At 34.2% G+C, this 24,209-nt stretch overlaps 2 protein-coding genes across 5 annotated transcripts in view; one reads left to right on the forward strand and one right to left on the reverse strand.

Annotated features, from left to right (window-relative positions):
• The window catches only part of Ziz (dedicator of cytokinesis protein Ziz), a 49,445-nt gene that overhangs the window by 12,868 nt on the left and 12,368 nt on the right, over positions 1-24,209 (reverse strand). For both annotated transcript variants that reach the window (XM_068765317.1, XM_068765316.1), the window contains exons 14-29: positions 23,843-23,959; positions 23,588-23,770; positions 22,658-22,795; positions 22,374-22,569; positions 22,225-22,295; positions 21,213-21,372; positions 20,351-20,590; positions 19,532-19,649; positions 19,303-19,446; positions 18,613-18,830; positions 17,725-17,961; positions 16,981-17,141; positions 15,973-16,093; positions 15,176-15,271; positions 14,970-15,100; positions 14,408-14,549 (exon numbers count right to left, since the gene is read on the reverse strand). In XM_068765317.1, the coding sequence (XP_068621418.1) occupies positions 14,408-14,549; positions 14,970-15,100; positions 15,176-15,271; positions 15,973-16,093; positions 16,981-17,141; positions 17,725-17,961; positions 18,613-18,830; positions 19,303-19,446; positions 19,532-19,649; positions 20,351-20,590; positions 21,213-21,372; positions 22,225-22,295; positions 22,374-22,569; positions 22,658-22,795; positions 23,588-23,770; positions 23,843-23,959 (2,473 nt within the window). The remainder of the gene's footprint in view (positions 1-14,407; positions 14,550-14,969; positions 15,101-15,175; positions 15,272-15,972; positions 16,094-16,980; positions 17,142-17,724; positions 17,962-18,612; positions 18,831-19,302; positions 19,447-19,531; positions 19,650-20,350; positions 20,591-21,212; positions 21,373-22,224; positions 22,296-22,373; positions 22,570-22,657; positions 22,796-23,587; positions 23,771-23,842; positions 23,960-24,209) is intronic.
• On the forward strand, positions 719-14,366 carry LOC137922335 (venom acid phosphatase Acph-1-like). 3 transcript variants are annotated; one of them, XM_068765318.1, is made up of 10 exons: positions 719-796; positions 3,252-3,367; positions 3,871-3,938; positions 6,123-6,230; positions 8,746-8,827; positions 9,221-9,378; positions 10,988-11,170; positions 11,663-11,783; positions 12,914-13,158; positions 14,120-14,366. In XM_068765318.1, the coding sequence occupies exons 1-10, from the start codon at positions 765-767 to the stop codon at positions 14,303-14,305; spliced, it is 1,299 nt and encodes a 432-aa protein (XP_068621419.1). In that variant the 5' UTR covers positions 719-764; the 3' UTR covers positions 14,306-14,366. The 3 variants fall into 3 exon arrangements, with proteins under 3 accessions (XP_068621419.1, XP_068621421.1, XP_068621420.1); XM_068765319.1 differs by lacking the exon at positions 719-796 and adding an exon at positions 2,494-2,607; XM_068765320.1 differs by lacking the exon at positions 6,123-6,230.

Raw genomic sequence — 24,209 nt, forward strand, 5'->3', positions numbered from 1 at the left:
ACGGCAATGAATTTTCAAACGAATTGTCAATGGGGTAACCTTAACAACGTGTACATGTTACGGTAAATGTAATAAACCGATCATTATGTACAATAACTGTTAATAAATGATAATTACAACATTAGTAGGTTAATGTGATGAACAATTGGATATTTACCACATTAGTCGATTTTTTTTTATAAAATTTTCAATACGTAATGAGGAAAGTAATAAAAGTCGCACAATTTTTTTAAGTTATTTTTCTGAAAACTTGTTACAATTTACGGGAGAGAAAAAAATAATTTCTCATAACTTTGTCCAGTATTTTTAAATACTTGTTACGATGTCTTTTGCTACGATTATTTTTTTTTAATTCTAAGCCATCAGGCATTTTATAATTCTTTTGACTAATATTTTAAGTATTGTTAATGTACAAAATAACCTGATTTAATTACACTCCCCGAAATTATGAACATTCTAACAAAATGTCTATTTAATTATAACTTTAAAAAAATTAAAAGATAATTATTCAAAATCACTTCATAAATTTCTTTTACCGTAACTCGCACATATTTTACATCTTGAATCGTAGGTTTAACATTATAAACTTTAACGGAAAATCTGTATTTGATTTTATTTGATAAGATATAATAAACAAACTGAAATGATATACTGAAAGATAATGACATTAGTTTATATGAAACATTACTATATAGATTAACAATAGTAACAGAGCTGCGAAACTACTTTGTACATTTTAAACAACGGTTTTGTAATTTTAAAACATGGTTAAGTTAATTAATATTTTATTTAAAACGTAAGTAAACATCGAATTTTTAAACTATAATTTATTCGACTATATTTATTCTATTAACAAATGTCGGCACTGGTTTAAGCATACCTTCCCCGCTTATATTTTAATTAACACGAAAACGTAAAATCAATTCGATTTAGTTTGTTATTTATGCCAACGGTTTCTGTACTCAGTATTCGTTTTGTAAAAAATAGAGACCTTTGTAAATTGACAACGCCAGAAATTGCATCTCTATTGCAAATCATATAAAACTCGCAACCAAGAAAAATTTTATAGTTTATAAAAAAAGATTAATTATTGATGATAGGTTGCGCAATATTTATACAATATTGGTTTGTGTCACGTAATAAACTTGCACTTGTAAGCAAGTTTTGGTACAAAAAAGTAAATGACAACTAGACGAAGTCATGATTGTTAGCAATATGACTGGTTAAGTAATAGTCAAGATAACTATTACGTAACCCAGAAAAATAAGACATGGAAAACTATAAGAAAAATAATCTTCTTTTAATTTAATGAGAAGAACAGCGTGTTCTTATGATGGAATTGATAAGCCTTGTGCTCTAAATGCTGTGCTAAATGATGTATAAGAAATCCAGCGCTGCGTTGCAATTGCGCTAGTCATTTGGAGCCTAATAATTTTATAAACATAGCGTTCTTTAAACCGAAGAAGGAAGGCAGGAATATCGGCCACATAGATGATTCCTTGCAAAGGGGATTTACCACGAATCGGTTAACAGGTATATCATCATCATGAAAGCTGATAGAAGGCTACTGCAAGACAACAATCGCCAGAATGATGAATGAGATTTCCCGCGACCTTGACTATGGCGTTGTTCTACTTAGTAGAGAGGCTACCTAAGTTACGACTACCAGCTCCTGGTCTTTACCCGAAAACACTTCGGTCCCAACGATCATCGTCATTAACACGTCTTTCATATCTCTATCAAAATAGTAAGTGGTAAAAAATACTATTTCACAGGAGGTGCTGGCACTATGTGTATGTATATATTGGTGAAAAATGTTGTATATATTAGATATATTTTGAAAAACAATTTAGCATGAAAGCGGAAGATATGTTTTGTTCGCACGCAGCGTGAGCAATCTTTTAATTCACTCTATCAGACAAATCAAAGCACCCGAGCTGAAGTGACAAGAGGACATTGCGAGGGGATTGGGTTCTCCTCTATTATAGCACTTCTACGACTGAGTCGTTCTAAATATAAATAGGCAGTATGTACGGGTAGCATAGCGGAATAATTTGTTATTGTACAATTTTATCGTAGTTTAGACGACACGGTTTAATAAGGGTAAATATAGTGTAGCAGTAGTGCTTTTATGTAATTTGTGCGATTTACATAAAGGCAACTCCATCCCAACAGGATGACGTAAACTTTAATTGTTCTCGAAGTCTATGCGTTGTAATAAAAAATCCGCTCTATTCAATATGACGTCGGCAAGGGCGTTACGAGAGAGTCCATAGAAGCATATAAACCGCAACGACGGAGTGCCTGTGCACCCGTGTAATAGATACCGTGGTACAATCGATTGGTCAAAGTCAATCATCTGAGGCAGGTCGAAGCGACCGTGAATACGGGCGGTATCCCGCGCGGCTCAGTGGGACACAGCGGCCCGCGCCGAGCGTTTCCTGCCTTACTTCGTCCGATAAAACCTTACGTACCAATTCACAAACGCCTGTGCAACAGTACTAATGTTAAAAACGTAAATTTCGATAAAATGTTTTAAGTCAATTAATCAAAACGAGTATTGCATTCGAACTACGATGTAGAGCTGCCGACTCGTCGAAGGAAAATGTGAGTGTTATTTGAAATAGATTCGTCCGGGAGCATGTCGTTAGTCATTACCTTCTGCAATCCGAACGCACGTGTACGAATGATTTTTAATTTACGTAACTAGTTGTGCAGTGGTTAAGGTTTTGTCGTTGTGATGTCCTCGTTATATTGATATTTATTAACGCTTGTAAAAGATGTTTGGGATTCACAAGTGTGCAAAATTTGTGAAATTATAACAAACAAGAAAAATAATTAACGATACAGCTAATATTTTAATTTAACTAATACACTTCCAACAAAAAGGCAATTGAAAAAAGGGTTCTTCTCTATGAACTTCCTCAATGCAGGTTCGAGAAACGAAAAAAAACCAAATGTGACTGTCTATTGCATAACAGAAAAGTCATTATCGATGTATTGTTATGTAAATTAAAATATCGAGCAAATATTTCTACAGATTTAAAATCCTTGTTAAGCAACACAGTGAACTGTTTAAATAGACTTATATTAAAAGTGACAGCAGTAATTCCTTGCTATTGATTGAATTTATCTTTCGAACGCGTGTTGATAAGCGGCGTAGTAATTGATGGTTTGTTCGTATACACACATGTAATAGGTAGTAAGTAGTACACTTGTAGTAAGTACAGTAGCACTGCAAATATGTGCAGGAAAGAGGGCGGTCGCGAGGAGGAGCCGACCAACGCGGCGGTAGAGGTGCAGGGCAGGCACACGGAACGCACTTGCTGTTGCCTCGGCGTGTTGGTGGGCGTCTCACTCATCGCCGGTACGTGTTATACATTTGCTTAAAATATTGACTAAATTATATTTTAATTAATGAGAGAACAGTGGGATTTTGAAAATTACTTCGAGGGGCAACACGATAGAGACAAATTCTGGAATCTAATTTTGCCTTAACAAGTTCCTTCAGATCTAAGCCCTCTAACAGAACAAGTTATCAAAATAATAGTATTTGTAATATATCAGTTTTTTACAATCTACTAATGGAATTAACTGATATTTTTAATATTTAAAAAAAAAATCTCTTATGATATAAGTAATAAAGGCGCGTAAATAGTACTTAGAAAAAGAGTATAACAATGAAAATTGATCTTTTAAGGAAAATGTCCAATTTATGAATATATATATATATATATATATATATATATATATATATATATATATATATATGGACATACAATGGCATCGCATACAATAGACAATAAAGCAAAGGGCGGTCAACACCCTTTAATTTGATATAATTTCTTACAAGTGTAATTGTTTCTGCAGCCCTCGTTGCAGTGATACTAATGAAAGATACAGCTGTTGAAGTGACGATACTCCGGCAAGTTCATGTGGTAAGTTCCCCGTGAATTATAATACTAATGCGTAAGTTATAATAATAATGCGTACGACACTTTTTTTTCAATAGTAATTGTGTCATGAACGGCTTCAATTTTTTTATTATCAGTACACTACAATTAATAATTACGGAACTCTCTACAGTACCGTGATATTGCGTATCACCGAGAGACTTCATATATCTCTTAACCCACTAATTTCACACACAACGTCCCGTAATCAGGAACACAATAACATAACGGTCCAATCGCATCCCCCCACCTAGGCTAGCAATGACTCGAATGATTCAACTGTGTTTTCATTATATTAAAAACAAATCATACGTTTTATAAGTCACGATATGACAACATACGATAATTTTCTAATCATTAACGAAAAATAACGAGCATAAAAGCTATTATCAGCAATAGTGCTGTAATAGTAATGTATAGACATTATTACATTAATATATATAAAGTAAGTCAGTGTTTTCTTACGCAATAATATTTGAAATTATCAAATTTTGTAAAAGTTTATTCGTTTACATACCGCATTCGATATGTTAGAACATAATTGTTTTTTACAGTAGAGGTTGCCAGTCATATATATTAACCTTTAACTGTGGACGCGCGGTCTCACAGACCGCTCGCAGTTTGTAATTTTTGTGTTTACCCCTTTCCCCTTGCTCCCTGCGTTTAATACTCTCAGTAGCTTTAGTTTTAGCGCCGAAACGTATGTTGAGATGAGAAGTTGTGTCGGCGGCCACAAATTAGGTGAATTATTTTACTTTATACTTTAACCGCGGTCTGTCGGACCGCACGTCCACGTTTCCAGCTTAAATAATATAAAAGGTGATTTTGTTTAATTTGATTTTTTTATGTTATTTTCATTCAAAATGTCAATGAATATTGAACGAGAAGATGGCCTATGCTTATTTTATATCGCATTCTTGACTTATGTAGTATAAATGCTCATGTAGTACACAATGAGCACCAGAGCCAAAAAATAGAAAGTGGAGTATTCCTAAAAAAAATAGCACGATCTTTAGTCGTTTCGCATATGCAAAGACGAGCAATAAAATCAAATATTTCAAACGAATTGAAAATGACAATGAGGCGATTTTTATTAGGGGCAGATATGCTCCTAGATGCTCCCCCCCTAGCCAGGAGAGTGATTCATTAAAGCGAAAAACATGTCGTCTTTGTCCACAAAAACTAAAGAGAAAGTACAATTACACTTGTATAACTTGTAGGCAGGTCATATGTTTACAGTGTTCCAAACCCTTGTGCAAGGACTGCCAATAATTTTAAACAATTGGACCAATGTCAAAAATTTTGTATTTTAATTTAAGTAGACTTTTATTCGTTTTTATATTAGGTTAGACCTTAGATTTATAGTTTTGATTGTTATTTTTTCGAATAAGTTTAATTCATTCGGGTTTTTCGTCCTAAAATTGATCTCTAGTAAATGTATGCCAAAAAATGCCTTTAATTGTTAGTATGCTTTATTTTATTTACAAATAAAGAAAGATTGATTAAAAGCCTCGAAATTATTTAATTTCAATATACCTAAAAAACAATAAATACAAAAGTGTACAAATAAAATTAATATTTACGTAATATTTGGACTTCAGAACATAGAGGTCCGAGAGACCGCGCGTCCATGGTAGTGTGACAAAAAAATGACGTCCATAGTTAAAGGTTAACAATCTAGCATCTAAAGATATGTGAATATATTAACATTTTTCCTGTTACGAAGCAAAAAATGTTATAATACCAAATAAAAAAAGAATTTCGGATATAGACGAAACGAGATATAAATAAATGCCAAAATGCATCAACTAAGAACAAACTATAATAAGTATACTAAAAACCTGTTTGTAATTGTTTTAATACAGCTAAATGATTTGCAGTTTAAAGGGCTAATGGAGGTCTATGTTCAGCACCGGACGTCGTATGGCTGAAATAATAATGATGGTGACAGCTAAATGAGCAGCAAACATATATCATTATTACTAGACGCAACTTGGTATATTGTACGAATGTTTCATTTATTTAATTACAAATGAAGATAATTAAATCCAACGAATACATTTCCTCTTAGAATATATTTATAGGAAACTTGAATAATATTATAAGTAGAAATAATTTTAGTGTAAATAGATTGATATTAATATTTAAATCAGCGTTTTATATGTGTAGTTGATGTCACACGGCGAGCGCACGCCGAGCGAGCGTGAGTTGTCGATGCTAGGTGCTTCCCCACCCGACCATGTGTTTGCGCCATACGGCGCGGGCGCATTGACTAACGTAAGTTAATTATTAAGCCATACCAATATTTATCTTCATTAACGCGCTTAATTAAATCTTATGATCGAGAGAAGGCTGGCGTATCAATTGAGTTTCTATATAAAATGTCCTGTGGCGAAGCTTACTTCCACTTACAGCAGTTGGCACGGGCCGTTTACACTGCATGTTTTTCACAACCGAACCAAAAAAAAAAAAAAAACGCTGTTGCCTATAACATATTTCATATTATATTTTTATTACATGTTTTCTTTATTATTGTGTCTTCGTTTTATCTTTAGTTCTGCTCATAATTTTAAACACTTGTTTAAACATTTGTAATAATGTGTACGTTGTTGGTGTGCCTTAAAATCAAATAATAATTTATAAAACAAATAATTATAGTAGTTTAGTAAATTATTTTACGCCTATAAAATTTTGTGCGATTTGTGAAGAGTTGTATGGATCAATGCGCATTTTCAGATTCCAGTATTTAATGAAAAGTACTTTATTCAAGACCATTATAAAAATAATTAATTTTATAACAAAACCCAAAACATTGAAGAAGACAACTCTATCATAAATGTATGTTCTTATAGCGAAAAAACAATTTTTTATTGAAATAAGCCTAACATCAATGAATTTGCAAGTAACATATCTGTAATGAAATCCCATCGTGTATTTTAAAAAGTACTGCGTGGGAATTGCGCGATGTACATAATTGAACAAAAGAGTCTTTCAGCGTAGTTCCTCAATTTATTAGGTGGATACGCGTTCACCGTAACAAATCACTTATAGCTTCGCTTGTATCTGATTCACTGAATTGACAATAAAATTAAAATAAACTCACGTGTATAAATACATTAAAAGAGAACACGAAATGAAATGCAAAACGCTTATCGAGTGAGAGCCCAAGTCGAGGTACCCTCTCGTTTAATGATATCAAGGAGTGTCCGCCTAGGCCACTTGGCACACACAATTCGAGGCCTCCAAACCCTGTGAAAAAACTGAAAGGCTGAGGGAATGCTTGAGCTAACTCAAAAGAGAATATGGTTGAGCGCACTCTACGTTCTACCATCTTAAGACTGAAGAAGCCAAGAGTCTACTTCATAGGGTAATTTATTTAGCAAGCTCTAACTAGTTTCTGGAAAGTTATTAATTAGGAAAGCCTTGTTATGTTTCTTGGATGACGCCGGATGCTGGTGGCTTTTAACCGGTCCTAACAGAAATCTATCGGTGAGGCCTTTATTCAGCAGTGGCAGTCTTACGGTTCAAATGATGATTATGATTATTTAGTTGACAGCCGTTTTGTATTTTTTTATTAATTGAACAAGGCTATTCGCTAATATTAGAAGATGTTAAATTATTTAATTTTTAACGATCCTATGATGTCAAACAATTGTATTTGTATAAGTAACGAATGCGGTGACAGTGCGTTAGTAGCAATGGAACGATAGACTATAAGTGGCATCAACCGAAACATTTGTTTCCTGCTGTCAACAAGGGAGGGAGCCTCGGCGCCGAAGGTCGCTAGATGCTAAACAGGAACGAGGTGTCGGCCCAGACACAGATTGCTGTCCGACTCTAATAATGATTTATAGCTCACTGCAACGCACGTAACACCTAATGGAAAGGTATTGAATTCACATGCGTTTTGCAAATAATCATTTTAGTGGATTATCACTTACTTCGTATAAAATTTCATATTATATTCTTTACTCAACAAACGATGAATTGACTCATATTGATGTCTACTATCTTTTCGAATGATTAACAGATTTGAGAAAAATAGGAGGGAAGAAACTATGTGAAAGTGTATATTTTAAAAAAGAATATAAATTTAGACGTTTAACAATCATTGAAATAGCCTGAAGGCTAACATAATTACCAGGAGGTGCTTGCTATCTTTATTTATAGTGTAAGATTAGTTTACTATTAGGATACGACCTTCTTTATTTTATTTTTTTTAATTTTGGAATAGTCTCATTCTGAATATTATCTGGGATCTCATCGTAGCCCAGCAGTCTTCTAAAAGCGATTATAGGTCACATATATACCACAATGTGATCGCCAACTCGCCTGCTTAGTGTGGCCATTATGGTATTTATTCCCATAGATATCTTTGAAAGGCCGTAGACACCTACAGTGAGGTACCTACCTCACTGTAGGTGTCTACGGCCTGAAACGACGACGATTCCATAGCAAACGTGTATACATAGCTCATAGAAGATATTAACTGAACATAGTAATGTTTTAGATGCATAAAATTTGGTTAAGCTTTTGGCATTTACGTTGTATATATATTAAATATAATAGTATTATACCTTGCATTAACAATTGTATTACGTAATCTAAGCAGTCGACTTCTGTTTTGATTAAAACTAAAACATTAAAATAAAGCATTTGAAATAAATTTGTGGAGTAACAAACCCGTGATATGAAATTGTATTTTAATCTTCATATAACATTTTTTTAATTTGTTGTTTGAATGATAGTGATTAGATATTTATGTAATAAAAAATGCAGTGTATTATTTCAGGAAGGAAAGATGGCGACGTTTGAGATGGGCGCATTACTTAGAAAACGATACAATGATTTCTTGGGACCATTTTACGAAGATGGTAAGATGTTATATATTTATACGTATTATGTAAAATTCGTAATTTTAAATCATAAGTCATCTTACCTTTCTTATATTACTTATAAAGAAAAGAACTATTTCCTCAAAAACAAACGTATTAAAACCGAATAGGACTAGGAGTTGTGAAGATTTAAATTTTATGTTACATATGACTACTATTGCACAAGTATTCAAAGATTATTTTAATTGTTTGATGAATTTAAAATCCCAATACTAAACGTCCTTACTGCATCCAAATTGTCGTAGTCCTTGCCATTCCATTGGTTTATTAATATTTAGTTGAACAAGAATTAATTTTTAATTTTAGCAATCATTTTAGCAATTTACAAAATTGTTTACTTTATTTTAATGGATACTTGTTTATCGTGAAAAGGTAAACACTACGTGATAACCTCGGACACAGATCTAAGCAAAATGAGCGCTCTGCTAATAGCGGCGGGTCTGTGGCCGCCGCCGATTGAACAGGTGTGGAACGAAACGCTAAACTGGCAGCCCGTGCCTTACTCTTATCCTCCAAGAGATCATGATTACGTGAGTATATTTTTTTCGCATAAAATAAGCAAGGTATCCATTGGATGGTAATTGATACGCGTAGGTTATATTTATACATTTTATATCTATGTATAGAAAATATACATTTTCCAAGTATAGCAGTTTTGTATATGTTTAGTTATAACACTAGCTGCAGTTGCTTTATGTAAAATCACCCAAGCCATTCTGATAAACAAAAGTGATTTAAGCCGTAAGACGCCCACTGTAAATTCTGTTGGATTTTGATGCGGCTCTCGCTATTCGTCGCCACGTAGCTCGGTGTCTGGCAGAGTGAGAACACACATTTACTGACTCATAAGTGAAAGTCTTGATGATGTCTGTCCATCTTCTTGAAGATCGTCCACAGGATCGCTTGCTTTCCGCTTTGCTTTCTGATGATATGTCCAAAGAACTTGAGGATTCTCTTTTTTATATTGAGTTCTTCAATAATCGAAACATTGGTTAGGCGTGCCGCCTACGGGATTCTGAGCGTCTGGCTCCAGCAACATCTCCATGGTGTAAATTTCTTGACGATGCAGAATCCACACTGTCCAGGCCTCAGCGGCGTATAAAAAAATTGTACAGATCAGGCTTCTCATGAGTCGATCCTTCGTGTTTCTGGTGATTCTGCGGTGTTTCCAGATTTTCTCAGAGTTTTTCAACAGAGAATTTGGTCGTGACGCAACGTCTCCGAATCTCATCCACGTAGCCTCTAGTATTGGTGACAGCGGAACCCGGTATTCAAACACCTTGCTAGGGTTTGGACGATTGGTTTTCTGCTTGGACGATTGGTTTTCTGGTTGGCAGTTTGCAGCACAAAATTATAATATTAGTATTAAGCGCTATCCTTTATTGTTCCTGTAACCAAGACCATAGTAACCTATTCGCGAAAGCTAACCATTGTTCCCATCTTCTCGTTATATTAAATCAACAACAATCATAAGAATCTCTATTTGGGATATTGCTGATACAATCTTCTTTTGCCTATACATGGGTTTCCTAGAATGCGCACGTTGAAACATCCAACTTTATAGTGTTGATCCTTTCGCTGACCGGGTTTTAACCGCGGACAGATCTAGCCCAGCGAGATAAATTGCGATAGCCACTACAGCTTAACTGGACAATTGCTTCCCAAAGAAGAAATTAGTTTGTTTATCCAGAATTATATATCCTTGTGATAACAGTATGGCATCGTTCGAGTTCTTATTTTAGTTCTTATATGGGGTTTCCACGTTTACTTCTCTTGGATTTTTACATGACTCGCAGGTTAATAGTGTAGTGGTTTCCTATTGCCTTTTCCACCAGACTTTTAAGGAGTTATTTGGGCCTCATGGTCGCCTTTTCGGGACGGGTTGCCTCTTCGGGTGTATGGTTGTACCTCCCTTGTACGCTAGGCGACGCGTGCAGGTGAGGATGACGAATGAGCCTGCCGAGATGATATTTGCTCTCTTCTTACCCTCTCCGTACCGTGTATAATGTATCTATTACTTATCAAAACGATAGATCTGTTTTGTATTCACTTTGTAATTAATTAAAAAAAAGAGTATATTAAACAATTAATAACAACATTTATCTGTTTATACTTAAACTAATTATACTTTATATGTAGTTACTGTACGAAGAAAACTGCCCTCGATATAACCAGGAGAAAGAGAGAATTCTGCAGGCCTTCACAGAAGAGGGGCTACTGGCGCCTTACCGTGATTTCTTTCATAAAATAGCATCTTTGACTAATACAAATTTAAGCACACCACGCGAAGCTTTTTACTTGAACAATCTTTTCAGAATTCAAGTAAGTAATTTTAAGCAATCTTATATGATGATATTTACAAGCAGCGATCGGATATTGCAATACACATATTGAAAATTGTTGTTTGGAAAGAGACAACAAAAATACTATTTTCGAACTCTATTTATTCACAAGTAGGTAAAGATTGTCGCTATCACTCGCTTTTTCCATAACCCATAATCCATAATTCTTGAACTACTTCAATATGCGTTGGAATATTTGATCACTATTTGTAAGTATTACTTTGGCGCCTTATTTTTGTTATTATACAGTGAAATAAAATTTGGACAAGTGTGGTGCGAAATAAAAAAAAAAAAGAAGGTTAATATTTAATCAATTTTGCAGATTAAAAAACGACGAGATATCTTTTCATTAGGGCGCATAATCTCAAAGTAAACAATTCGATCTAAGAAATAATTATCTATAAAAATAATAAAATAAATCATAGAAAGTATTTAAACCATGTATATAGCTATACCGTTTTTTAATTTCAAGGATGACATTAAGGTAGCAAATCCGAAATGGGCGAAACACGTGAAAAGAAAGCTAATGGACATTGCTAGACTTGAATTTATGATGATGTTCCATAACAATTTATTGAGAAAACTCAGTGGCGGTGAGTATGGTTTACGCCATGATTATTTTTTGCATTTTACACATTATTTTATGATGTTACAATGTTGTCCGAATCGCTATACCGCGCCATAAGGATGTGCGCGGTGCGAGGGGGGTTGGGGAGTATCGGTCACTCCGCTGTCAACGCTCGATGGCGACTCTTATGCTCTATTTTTTGCTCCCACCTTGCTACTCCTTTCTAAGGCGCGGTACAGCGGTTTCGGTAACAACAACTAATTAAGAACCGTTAATCCGATAGCCACAGAATATAACACACTAAAATATTGGGACGACAATTTTGTATGCGTGCTGTATATTTATTTACCAGGCTTTTATTAAGATTTCGAAAACATGAAATGTTTAAACATTTGTATGTTAGCTTTATATTTTTTCGGTACATTAATCTAAGAATAACGAGTGTAGTGTTAATGTCAGTAGGATTTAAATTTGATGATAATGTATTTAAAACAAAAATTTACATTGATTTGGCAATTAATTAGCCATTTAATGGAATCAGTTGTTACCTTGCGGAAGTCCATCCTAAGCAAGAAAAGGCTAAATATTGGTCCTTTTCTTAATTAATTAGCCCACAACCCATTATGATAAGTTGTCTTTCTCTTTTTATTTACCTAATTTAAACATTTCATTGTTCCGTTATGAACGCGTATAGAGTAGCCTACGCCACACACCCAAGCCCCCCCCCCCCCCCACGGGTAATCTGTACGCCTTGTAACTTCATAGAGCATACGCTTTAGTGTCCTGAGTTAACTGGCTTCCCAAATTTCTAGAACAATGGAAGAGCCCAAGTTAAGGTATCCGAAGGTGGCCCCGATCTTAGTTATTGTAAAAGGGTTCAGGTTTCGCCTGAAAGCTGGTGAAACTCTCACTACCATCAATAATTGAGCACTTGTCTGATAATTACGCAAATTTAATTAATTAAACGCCTATGCCTTTAGGTGGACCGACGACATAGTTAAGGTCGCAGGAAGACGTTGGCTGCAGGCAGCGTAAGACGGCGTCCCTTGGCTGATATGATGATGATGATGAATTAAGTAAAAAATTAATAACTGAATCATCATCAAAATTAAATGTCCTGTTAGGCACATAAAATGTTTTTTTTTTTGCATTCAGGGGCACTATTGAATGAGATAATAAAAGAATCTTTACAAAGTGGCAAGGGTGCTGTCAGCCCCGCATTGGTAGTTCGCATCGGGACACCTGTATCGGTGGCGGCGCTGCTGTCGGCGTGTGTGGCGCCGCCACCACGCTTACCCGATCCCGGTGCTGCACTCATTATAGAGCTACACGAGAAACTGCCCGCTAAGTCGGAGAAGAACAACGTTATGGACACTTTGACTAAACGCTACGGCTTTAAGGTCAGTCATGAAACGGCACCTTATGCAACATATTTTTTTTCATTCAAATGAAAACATGAAAATTACCATTACCCTCAACTGAGGCTTAACGAGCCCCGGACAGGGCTACACTCAGGATTTCTCTGCGTGATCGAATCAGTAATAGGTAAACTGATAGTGCAGATTGTCAATTTGAAGTGGATATAGGCAGGCCACATAGCGCAAAGGCCGACAGCCGCTGGGGACTTAAGTTACTGAAGTGGGGGACACTGGCAAACGCAGCGAAGAACGTTCATCCTCAAAGTGGACAGACGATGTTGTTAATGTAATGGGAAGACGAACTGGCCTTTTTGGATATCAATGGGGGAGGCTGGTGTACAGTAGTGAACATCCTAAGGGAGAAATTATGATGATAATGTTGGTTAAAAAAACAAATGAGTGATCAGACATTAACAATAAATGAAACTATAAATGGCTGTTAAAATAGTGAAAACATAGTTCTGAGATAAATGAGGTATATTTTTGATATCTGCAGTTATCTGTTATTACTATCGCCTTGGTTGAAGTTATTGCTGTTAACCCTATGGGCTTTTAAAGCTTTATCAGAAGTGAAAAAAATATTTTAAAATTCAAAATAGGTCGTCGTATTCCGCTTACACAACATTGATAGCACTAAGGAAACTTAACTTACTACCTACACGAGTTTGTATGTAATGTAATAAATAAGAGATCTGTTACTGTTATTACTGTAGATATATATAACCTGTTAAAATTTTCTTATAAATAATTTAATTATAATAGACAAAAAGTCCAAATTTTATGTCCAAAGTTTAAGTGCACATAGATTAAATTATTACCAAAGAAATAATATTTCTTTTCTAGCTCCTAATATATAGTTAGTATTTATAAATATAAAGAAAAATTTGTTGCGAAACAAAATTTAGTTACATCTATTAATAGACATATTTTGTTATTATTTCAGATATATTACTGGGATGACGATTCAGCGGAACCACGTTTGATAGAAGTCGTAGGTTGTGAAGCTTTCTGTTCGATAGAAACTTTTAAACATTTAACGCAGCATGTCATGTCCTTTGATTATCAAGAAGATTGCAAATTAATATCAATTTCAAGTAGTATAAGAGACAGTAACGTAAATGAAACTTAGTGATATTTATCATTTTAGTTCCAAAATATGTAATTTATCACGCATCATGGTATTCTAAATGTAAATTAAACGCAATGAAAATGAATAGTATGTTTCGCTTACCTTCGTCAATCTTGAGTCCGGTTTCATCGCGTGGAATATTCATTGATATATCGGAGAAGGCGTCGGCGCCCCAGCTTTGGGTTCCGCGTTGCTTTAAATATTCTGCTATCAGTGCAGCGATGTGCAGTTGGCAACACATTGCCTGTTAATGAAAATGTTATTCGTGAACGACAGAATTCTTTATAGACATACCTCAGAGAAAAGACTACAATTCCCGGCGATAAATATTGTAAATATATTGTAGAGCGTTATCTCTGTCGCAGGACTGACAAAACGTCATATAGGGCAGGCAAGGGATACCTTAACTTTATTCTAAAGATCTAAGGGGTTAATATGAAGCAATTTAATAATCAATATAATTATTTTTGTCGACAAAATTACAATATGTTCCCATACAATTTGGTGCATTTTTATAACAAACGTAAAATTTTCAGTAAAATCAATAAAAACATTTTTTTTACGAAAATTGATATTTTAGAGCACCGATTGGAACTTTGTTTGATCGCTTGATGGCTATACTATTAGACAGTATTATCAATTTGTTATTAGATACTGTATATACCTCGTCGTGGTCTGCGTGACGCGCGTTATGGTCGGCGAGCGTAGCCAACCACGCGTGCCGCAAGCGCGGCGTGGCGCGGCACGACGCAGCAAGAGCGTGCTGCAGCTCAGCAAGCTGCACGCTACCGCCAGCTGCATCAGAGTCCTTGCATTCATTTCGTTCTCTAACATGTTGCTATATTTAGTCTTCGGTAGCCATTTTCTTACCTGATCCTGCAGTTCCCTTAACTCCCGCTAAACGTGCACGTGCACCGACCACAGTTCTGACTCTTCGCATTAGTTCTGCCACTTCATTTGATAAACCTGTGCATTAAAATAAAAATACAGATACACCAAAGAATACAATTGTAACAAATATACATAAGAAAAACAAATTAAAATGAAACAAGTTTTATCAATCAGCTGCACGATGATCAACAATAATTTACTTAAAGTTTTTTCATTTGCGGAATCGGCTTCAATGAGTCATTTATAGATAAATTAGCAAAACGCCTTTTTTTATTTTTCGAAAACTTGAGTATATCATTTTGTACATATTTTCACTGATTATTTATTTATATTCCATACTATGGCTGTCTGTAAGAGATCGCCTTGTGTGATAAGATCGCCCTTTGTACTTTTTTGTATATTATTATAAAACTATTGTTGATTAAATGTATCCTAGGGTGTACACCCTAGGATACATTGAAATACAACAAAGAATATTGAATAAAATAAATAGGCACAGTTAATCAAAATCAAAGTACCATTAACCATCATTGACTGTTATGATGATATTCTATTTCAAATAATTAATTAAAATCCTAAAATTTAAATCACCACTGCGGTAAGAACAATATATATTCTCCATTGTAGCACTTTATGGTCATGACGAAACAAGCATGATCAAAAGCTTGAAAGCTTCATGTTATCTTATTATCAGCAATAAGTCCTAGTGGTGTACTTATTGCCTCTCATGCCACTCATGAAGACATTGAGAACATCTGGCTGGTAGTTAAACTCACCAGTTCCTTTCATGGCTTTATCTCCGGTCGCGAAACAGTTGATGACGGACAGTGATTCTTGAAAACGCTTGCAGTTGAGTGCATTCGATGTGTCGAGGAGCTTTGACACTGCTATAATCACCTGAAACAGAAAAACCTCAGGTTATACATCTCTCTCCCAGTTTAAAATATTATTAACTATATAATGTTTAAACAAGGTTTCTAATGTTGATTTACACAAGCAAACTAACATTATATGAAATGATTTTTTTAAAATTAAATATATGATTATATTCATTCAGATGTGCTCTTCTGGGAAGGATTCATTTTAAACTAAGCACATGTATTTTTTGCCACAAAATATGTTAAGAATACGTTCATTTTAATTCTAGTATAATTTATAACCAATCTCTCAAATTGTAACTGTCATTGGAACAGTTATAGACTGACTTGTGTATAACTTAATTACATTACATTTAATGCTAAATTGCCAGTCAATGACAGCTTCCTATCCTTAATCTACTTGTGACAATAACTTTTTAGAGAATATATTTAAAGTATTTGATATTTAATGGAATCAGGCGTTCTTACTAAGGTATTTCATTTAAGTACTTGGGTATTGTTTTAAATGAGAAACAACGACGTGATCTTGCTATAACAATTAGCTGCTACAAAAACCTTTTATTTTAGATATGTCTAATAAAGACATATAAAAAATAAAAGTAAGAAGCCGACTTAAGTTTAAAGAAATTCGAGCCGCCAGAAGGCGTAGGCGTGTATTTTGTGTGTATTTCCATCGCTTTTCGACTATGTGAAAATAAGATATAGAAAGCAAAAGACCCATCAAGAATTTCTCATAGACTGTATACAATGTATTGTTCATTTATGCATATTAATATCCACATAGGATCTTTTATGCCTTAATATGAATATTATTTTATTCCAATGAGTTTTGATATGAGAACTACCTATAATAACCACAGACAGGTTTTAATTGTGTCCTAAATAAATTAAAAATCAAGTACATACTTGAAGATGTACTCTGGTGAGATTCCCGCCGGCGCCGTGCTGGAAGTTGGCACGCATCAACAGGTAAAGAGTCGCAGCAGCTTCTCGACGTAGCCAAGCTGCTCTCGCTTCACACAGCTTCACCACGGAACTGACTACTCCGGCGCATAATGTGCTACCACCTGGTTATACAAACTTGTTTAACTCTTGGTGCAGTATAGTGATAATTTAGGTACAAAATGGTGTTAAAAATCTTATTTTTGAAGCACACATTCAATGGTTAACGATATTTAAGAAACACTCAGGCATCTGAACAGTAAGCAAATTATTGATTTGTATCTTTTTAGTACTTTATTTCTATTTTATTAAAATACAAGTAGTAAAAAATCAATTTTTCTATATGATTATCTAGAAATTTCAGGGCGGTGGTGGGGGCTAGCTTTTGTGAAGTATTGTTTCCCCGGGTGGTCGCAGAAAGTAAAACAGGGTGTGATTCTTAACAGGAGTTACAATTTTAAACTGATATGGAGTACTTTAAAATTATGATATTATTTAAACGATAGATGTGACACGTGTGACTAAGCAGTCACTTGTGTTAAAATTGCATTGAATCATTACTGTCTGTACCGTCGTAGCCTCGCCCCGTACGAAAACGAAACTGTTTTCAAGTTATTTAACAGCATTACTAAAGCAAACAGATAAGTAACAAGTCTCTTATTATTTTTGACCAATAAATTTTGTCTATATATAAGTTATAATTTATACCTTCGAACAATGTTTCAGAAAATTGATTAATATACGCCCTCAGAGCAGCAAACAAATGTTTGTATAGTGTCTCGCTCTGCGGCAGTTGAAGTAGTTTTAAATATGGTTTTGCTGCTGCACCATCCGCCACGCCCACATGCTTCATGAATAGACAAGCACGATCGATTATAATAAGACCAACTTCTGTAGCTAAACAACCCGCCGTCACTACAGCGTGTTCCGAAATTGCTTCTAGTTCTGAAATAACAACTACAATCTATTAAAATTGTAAAAATGTAGAGATGACTTGTAAACAGAAAATTTACAAATAATTATTTCTTCTATCTAACAATTAAGTGACAAAATATTAATTTCGTGCAACGGAGGTCATGTAAAAATGTATAACAAGTATTTAAATAATCATCATTATAGTTGTAGAATTTCCACGGCTGGGCATAGTTTTTCCCCAAAGATTTTATATCAAACTGGTTGAAAGCAGCCTGGAATTAGCGTTTTCTGTATTTAAATCATATAAAGAAGCAAATACAGCATTATCTTAATGTGAAGGGCAAAAATAGCAGTGTCAATGTTTTCCTTTATCTTAAATATTTTTTAAATAAATTTATTATGTAATTGATATTGCTTGCGCATTATCATACCATCAAGCAGATTCTGGGCTACTTTGGCCACATAGATCGGAGACAATTAGTCTCGATTAGCTGGTTGTCGAAGAAAAGGTAGAAAGAAACAGTGCGGGTTTTTACGAGCAAAACAATAATGGAAGCACTCATTGATTTCTAATTTCAAAAAATCATTCTTGACGGAAATTGCGGTGTTAGCTTTTTTAAGTTAAAATAATACAAAAATACCAATTACAGACAGATTTAAATGAATATGTGGCAATAGTACCTGTGGTTACCGTTGCGGTCACAAGGTTTTCTCTATTAACGGTGTTGTTCTTTTCGACGATTATCGGAGGTTCTTTCGAAAAATCAGGAGGGCTCATTCTGGCGGGTAAAGTCCTCGCCTTTACGGGTTTCGGCTTGTCGTTGCAATCTGGTGTAGTTACTTTGAGTTCTGATAAAATTTTCTTCTTTCCTACGTATTGAAACTGTTCTGCGCATATTCTACAAACAAATTTCACAGCTATGCATTAGTATAGACAGGCTTATTAAAGCTTTCTCTATGCTTCGTTAGTATTACATAAACAATAATATCTTCTTTGTATGCAATTGTTCACACTTTCACATTAAACTTACTTGGTTAATCATTATCATATCAGCCGATAGATGCAAACTGAATAGGCTTTCTCCAAAAATCGCCACAATATCTTGCAATCCCTTGGTTTACACATGTAAATTATCACATAATCCAATTAAAAGATTTATCAAAAAAAATCTTACAAAAAAGGATTTTTAAGTGATACTAAAGTTTGGAATTGAATGACACTAAATATTATTGAATTTGAGTTATGCATTTTGTGAAAGTGCCCACAAAAAATATCGGCCATGTTTTTTGTGAGCTCTGTATTTCTAACGTCTACTTTAAATCAGTTAAATTGGTACACAATCGTAAATCGAATTAAAGAAAAGCACTTACTCTAACACATTAAAAAAAGATTGCTGTTGCGCCTGAGAATGGGTCTTCCACCATTCTATTAGTCTATCCTCATCCAAATATTTCAACACAAATAGAAAACATAAAAGAACATCGCGCACCTCCTCAGGAGACATCACACCAAATCTGAACAAACAACACAAAACAGTTAGAATGACTCGCACAGAGCCCACAAAGTCAACGTCACATTGAACAAACAGATGATAGTTACCGGTTAACCTGGTCACCAATATCGCTCAAATCTAACTTCGTGTTCCTAGGAAGCGAATCCCCGCCGGACATTGTCGACACGGACTCGAGCGAACTTTGCGACATGTTATTTGTGTTATCTACAAACAAATCCACTGTACCCAAGGCTTGTCATCACCAGATATCGGACATTCGGATCTATATTTATCTAAAGTAAATCTTGTGTTGGCTAATTGGTTATAAAACGCTACTGTGGAGACACCGATAATAGTTTATTTTGTTAGTTCATGTAACAACAACACATTGAAGCCGCCTCTATAATATCTTAATAAACTAGATCCAATTATACACCCGATTATGCGATCTCTGGTCATAACAGGGACATTTCACAAAGTTATTTAAAAACACATCACCAAGACAAATTTGAACTTGTATTAAACAAGAACTGTGGACGATCACGCTCTGCCCGTTAATGAAGAAAGAAAATAAATGTAGACAAATATGACTAATATAACAAAAATAATTAAAAAAAGATACATAATTAGTAAATAATAACTTAACAAGTAATATATACAGTGTACGTAAAATTTATAAATATATAGAATATTAACTAATGTTGTTCATTGTCCTGCAACATTTAAATTGGTGTAAAAATGTTAGATATTTTCGAGACTAGTAATGTCCAAGTTGTTTGAAATGGAACTCAGAATATAGAATGTGGTAAGAATTTTTCCAATTAATTGATTAATAGAAGTAAAATTAAATGTCATGTAAACAGATTCATATAACAATATGCACCATAACCAAAGAAAAATATTATCCCATTATAATATTAAATTACCTTTTCCATACATATTTGATTGAACGTTAGGTGGTTCTTTGAAATGCGCTGAAGTCCTTATAGGTGTATGATCGAAATGCAGCGTCAGTCTGTTCCGACGGGGCGTGCTGTTGGCTGAAGTGACTTCCTTCTGTGTACTGTTAAGTATTGAGGTAACCGTTGCATCTCCGTCAAGTTTATCCTCTCCGTTTTCTATTACAGGACTTGCAAGTGATTTTGTCATCAGTCGATGTGCGTTATCTGAATAATATAATAAGTTTAGACCGCTCGTCCAACCCATGGCCGTTAGAGACGAAAGTTTTTCGAGTGGCAGCCTGGGTAGGCCTTCCATTAGGTAGACTGACGATATAGTTAAGGTCGGAAGTCTCTAGATGCGAGCAGGGGGAAACCCGCCATCGTGGCGATTTTCGGGAACGCTTAACTTAGATGAAAAAGATTATAAAAAAATGGTCTATAAAATATGTTTTGATAATTGATTATTGATCCATTATTATGATTTATTACATTAGATATTTTTTCCGTTTCTTTTTTTCCTCCTTTTCTCGAGTGCGCACTTATACAAATAAATTTAATGTTTTTATTTATTACTATTTTTATAAATATGTACTAAAATGTAATAAATTTTAATTAGTAAATATTAATACGTCTAGGTACATTTACAGTTAAATATATGTTTATACTAACAGCTATTTATCTGTCTTTTAATTCCGTACTATATTTGTTTGTAAGGAATCGCCTTGAGCGATAAAACCGTTTTGAGTGATAAGAGTGTTTTTTTTTTATTAATACTTTTGACGTGAACAATAAAGAGTATTAAATAAAAATCAATGAAATATCTTAAATTAGAGAGAGGGTAACGCACCAAGTACAATTGTCAGCCAAGGGGCGTAGAGTTGGGCGAGTCGTGCTCGCGCCTGCCGAGTGCGATAGCGGTCGTCGTGCTCGTGTTTTGTGAGCAAGGCGCGCAGGACACCCAGCGCACACCGTCGCTTTTGCGGCGCTTCACGTAACGATTGCTCTATCTGAAATCCAACGAACAATTTACTTCGAAAATAATTTATAATGGCAGAGGATATAATTTTTTTTTTAAATGACGTCTATATTTATTTAGTAGGAATACGATTTGCAGTGTTTTAAATCGATTTCGCAGTAATTATGACTTTTTTTTCTTAGATCGTAATTGAGTTTCACATTGTATTAGAGTATTGAAGTAACAGATAATCCCATATAAATGATAAAATACTTAATCCTTTCGAGCACTTGGGGCTAGTGTCTTCAAAATCGTAGCGTATCGAATCGTACATAGCCTTTGGGAAGGCCGGAGCCGAGGAAAAAAGAGCCCGCAGACCACCACGCGTGCAGAAACTACTGGCTTTAGTAAAATTTTACGTGGTCGATCACCTACCTGTACTGATCAAGACTATAACAGGACTTACTACTGCTCTAAAGACATCTCCTCAATAAATTTCAAAACGTTATAAAATATTCAGTAATGAAGAAAACGACTAATAAAAAGTTTTGCTTACAAACAATAGACATTAAAATAAATTGCACAACTTTCAGATTATTACATTTATAAATGATTATTATATCACTAGTGACTACTAAACTAAATTATAGTTTAATTAGAAATCATTTTATTAGTGTAGTTAGTCTAAAGCATGATTGCACAGACTTATTAAGACTAGGGGCCACTCGGGCAAATCATGAATTGATGGCGGGCCGGCCGCCAGAAGTATAGGTAATTAAATTTTTTTGGTTTTATTCTGGAATAGAATTCAATATTTTTCGAATGCACGAGAGTGTTATTTTTGCCGTCGGCGGGCCGCGGTCTGTGCAACCATGGTCTAAAGGTACAGTTATTTGAACTTTACCTGTTTTAACAGCATTCCGGCAAGAAAGTGTCTCATTATAAAATCGTCAGTAAGTTTCATTTTAGCCGGATCTACAAAAATATTTTGTAATATAAATGTTAATAAAAATAAAAACAATGTTTTTTAATACTGATAATAATCATACTGACGTTCATCACTTTCTTTGAATAGTTTATTAGCTTGCAATGGCAAGTTGAAAGGTACGAAATGTTCATGAGAGCATATTGTTTGTAAAAATGTAAATTTGAAGTCAAACAATGCCTTTGGATCGCACGATTTAAATTTGTCCAGATATTTCTTTATTTGACGGAAAACAAACCCTCGATCCATGAATGACAGACAAGACTGAAAAGAAATATTTTAAAATTATTGTTACATAAATAAATTACAATATAATAATATTAAAATTTAAAAAAAAAAACGTTGATATTACCTTAAGAAACAGAGCGAGGTTTTTGTTAAATATGTGTGTCTGCATTGGTTGTTGTAAAATATAAGATGGCTCGACCAGTGTGACCAATTTATCTATATTTTCTAACAAATCAGCATGAAATCGTTCATTTCGCGACATCTGAATTTGATAAAATAATTATGATTACTTAAATCGTAACCTTAAACGTGTATAAGTATTTATAAATACACATGTTATATATTTATATGTATTTCTATGTATGATTGTGTAGTATCTTTTTTCATAATAATTATTTGCACCTTAAACAATGATTGTTTAAACAGTGGTGCCTCGCGGAAAAGAACAGACTTGCGATCGTACGTAGCAGATTCGATTCTTGAGATACCATCCTGTGTAATTAACACTTTGTGCATTAATTATGTAGAATAGCCACTGCTTACAAACGAGTTTCCAGAGGATGTAGCAGCAGCGTCCTATGTGTACAATAACAACACAGCGATCGCCAAATTACCGCGCCAGACGTGGCGATTATGCTATATGCCCCCATAGATATCTCTGGGGGAGACCTAATCCTTGCAGTGGACATCTATGTTCTGAAACGACGACGACACCTGTTCTTTCCTTCATGTTTTCTACATCTCTACCATTTTCATTCAAATTTCGAGCGATAATATCGCCTGTTATACCAGCTCTGCATAGATTCCTTAATTAATAGTCATATCTATTTTTTTGTTACATTTCCTTTAAATTTGATTTTTATTGTTATTTTAGTGTACAATTAAATGTTATTAAATTAATAAACCATTTAATGAGAACCGATTTTTAAAGTTTTATCTTAAATGTTAATATGGTCACATTTTTACATTTTGTCAAAATATTATGAGGGATTTCCCCGAGTACATTTTTTTAAATAAATAGGGTACAACACACAAAAAACTAAGACTTTTTTACCTTTATTCTTCCAGTATTTATCAAGTATTGCGCCATACTTTTAATAATAATGTCAAAGAAAAAGTTAGAATATTGCATGAATTTGTGGCCAAGTAAGAAGTCTTGCTGATTTGGATCCACAAACATGTGTAGAGGTGCAGTCAAAACTGTATGCAATTTGAATTCAACACAGTTAAAAACGTACTGAAAAACAATCATTATTTACAATAAATTTAATTAATTATCTAATATCTCAATGAGTGTATAAATTTATACCTTTACGTAGCTATCGAGTAAATCCTTTCTTCCGTAATCATGAATCATGTGAACGAAATGTACTATTAGTTTTACAATCTGATAACCCATGTCATTGGAATATCCCTTTTCAAAAGTCTGTAAATAAAAATATATGACGGTACCTCGAAAAAATTATAAACATGACAATAAATGACCATCTGTATTTTTTTAAATATGACCAATCTTATTTTGGGGCCTCTCGTTCCTCTTTTTGTGGGGATAGGGAAGTATTTTACAAATAATTTTTCATTTCTTTTCCATTTCATTTCATATTTTTTATTTACATACTCTTCACTCCTCTTTAACAATATCCACCACTTTATTCTCTTTTTACAATATATTACAG

This window comes from Battus philenor, unplaced genomic scaffold (genome assembly GCF_028537555.1).
Source record: "Battus philenor isolate CCGP_79_NKW_IND1 unplaced genomic scaffold, ilBatPhil1.0.hap1 SCAF_2, whole genome shotgun sequence".
Classification (NCBI taxonomy): domain Eukaryota; kingdom Metazoa; phylum Arthropoda; class Insecta; order Lepidoptera; family Papilionidae; genus Battus; species Battus philenor.

Bases quoted from the DNA above. Each gene is read 5' to 3' on its own strand.
- LOC137922335 (XM_068765318.1), top strand. From the start codon at position 765: ATGGTTAAGTTAATTAATATTTTATTTAAAAC. The intron at 6,231-8,745 runs GTAAGTTAATTA...GTATTATTTCAG, and splicing joins GCGCGGGCGCATTGACTAAC to GAAGGAAAGATGGCGACGTT. The intron at 9,379-10,987 runs GTGAGTATATTT...CTTTATATGTAG, and splicing joins CTCCAAGAGATCATGATTAC to TTACTGTACGAAGAAAACTG.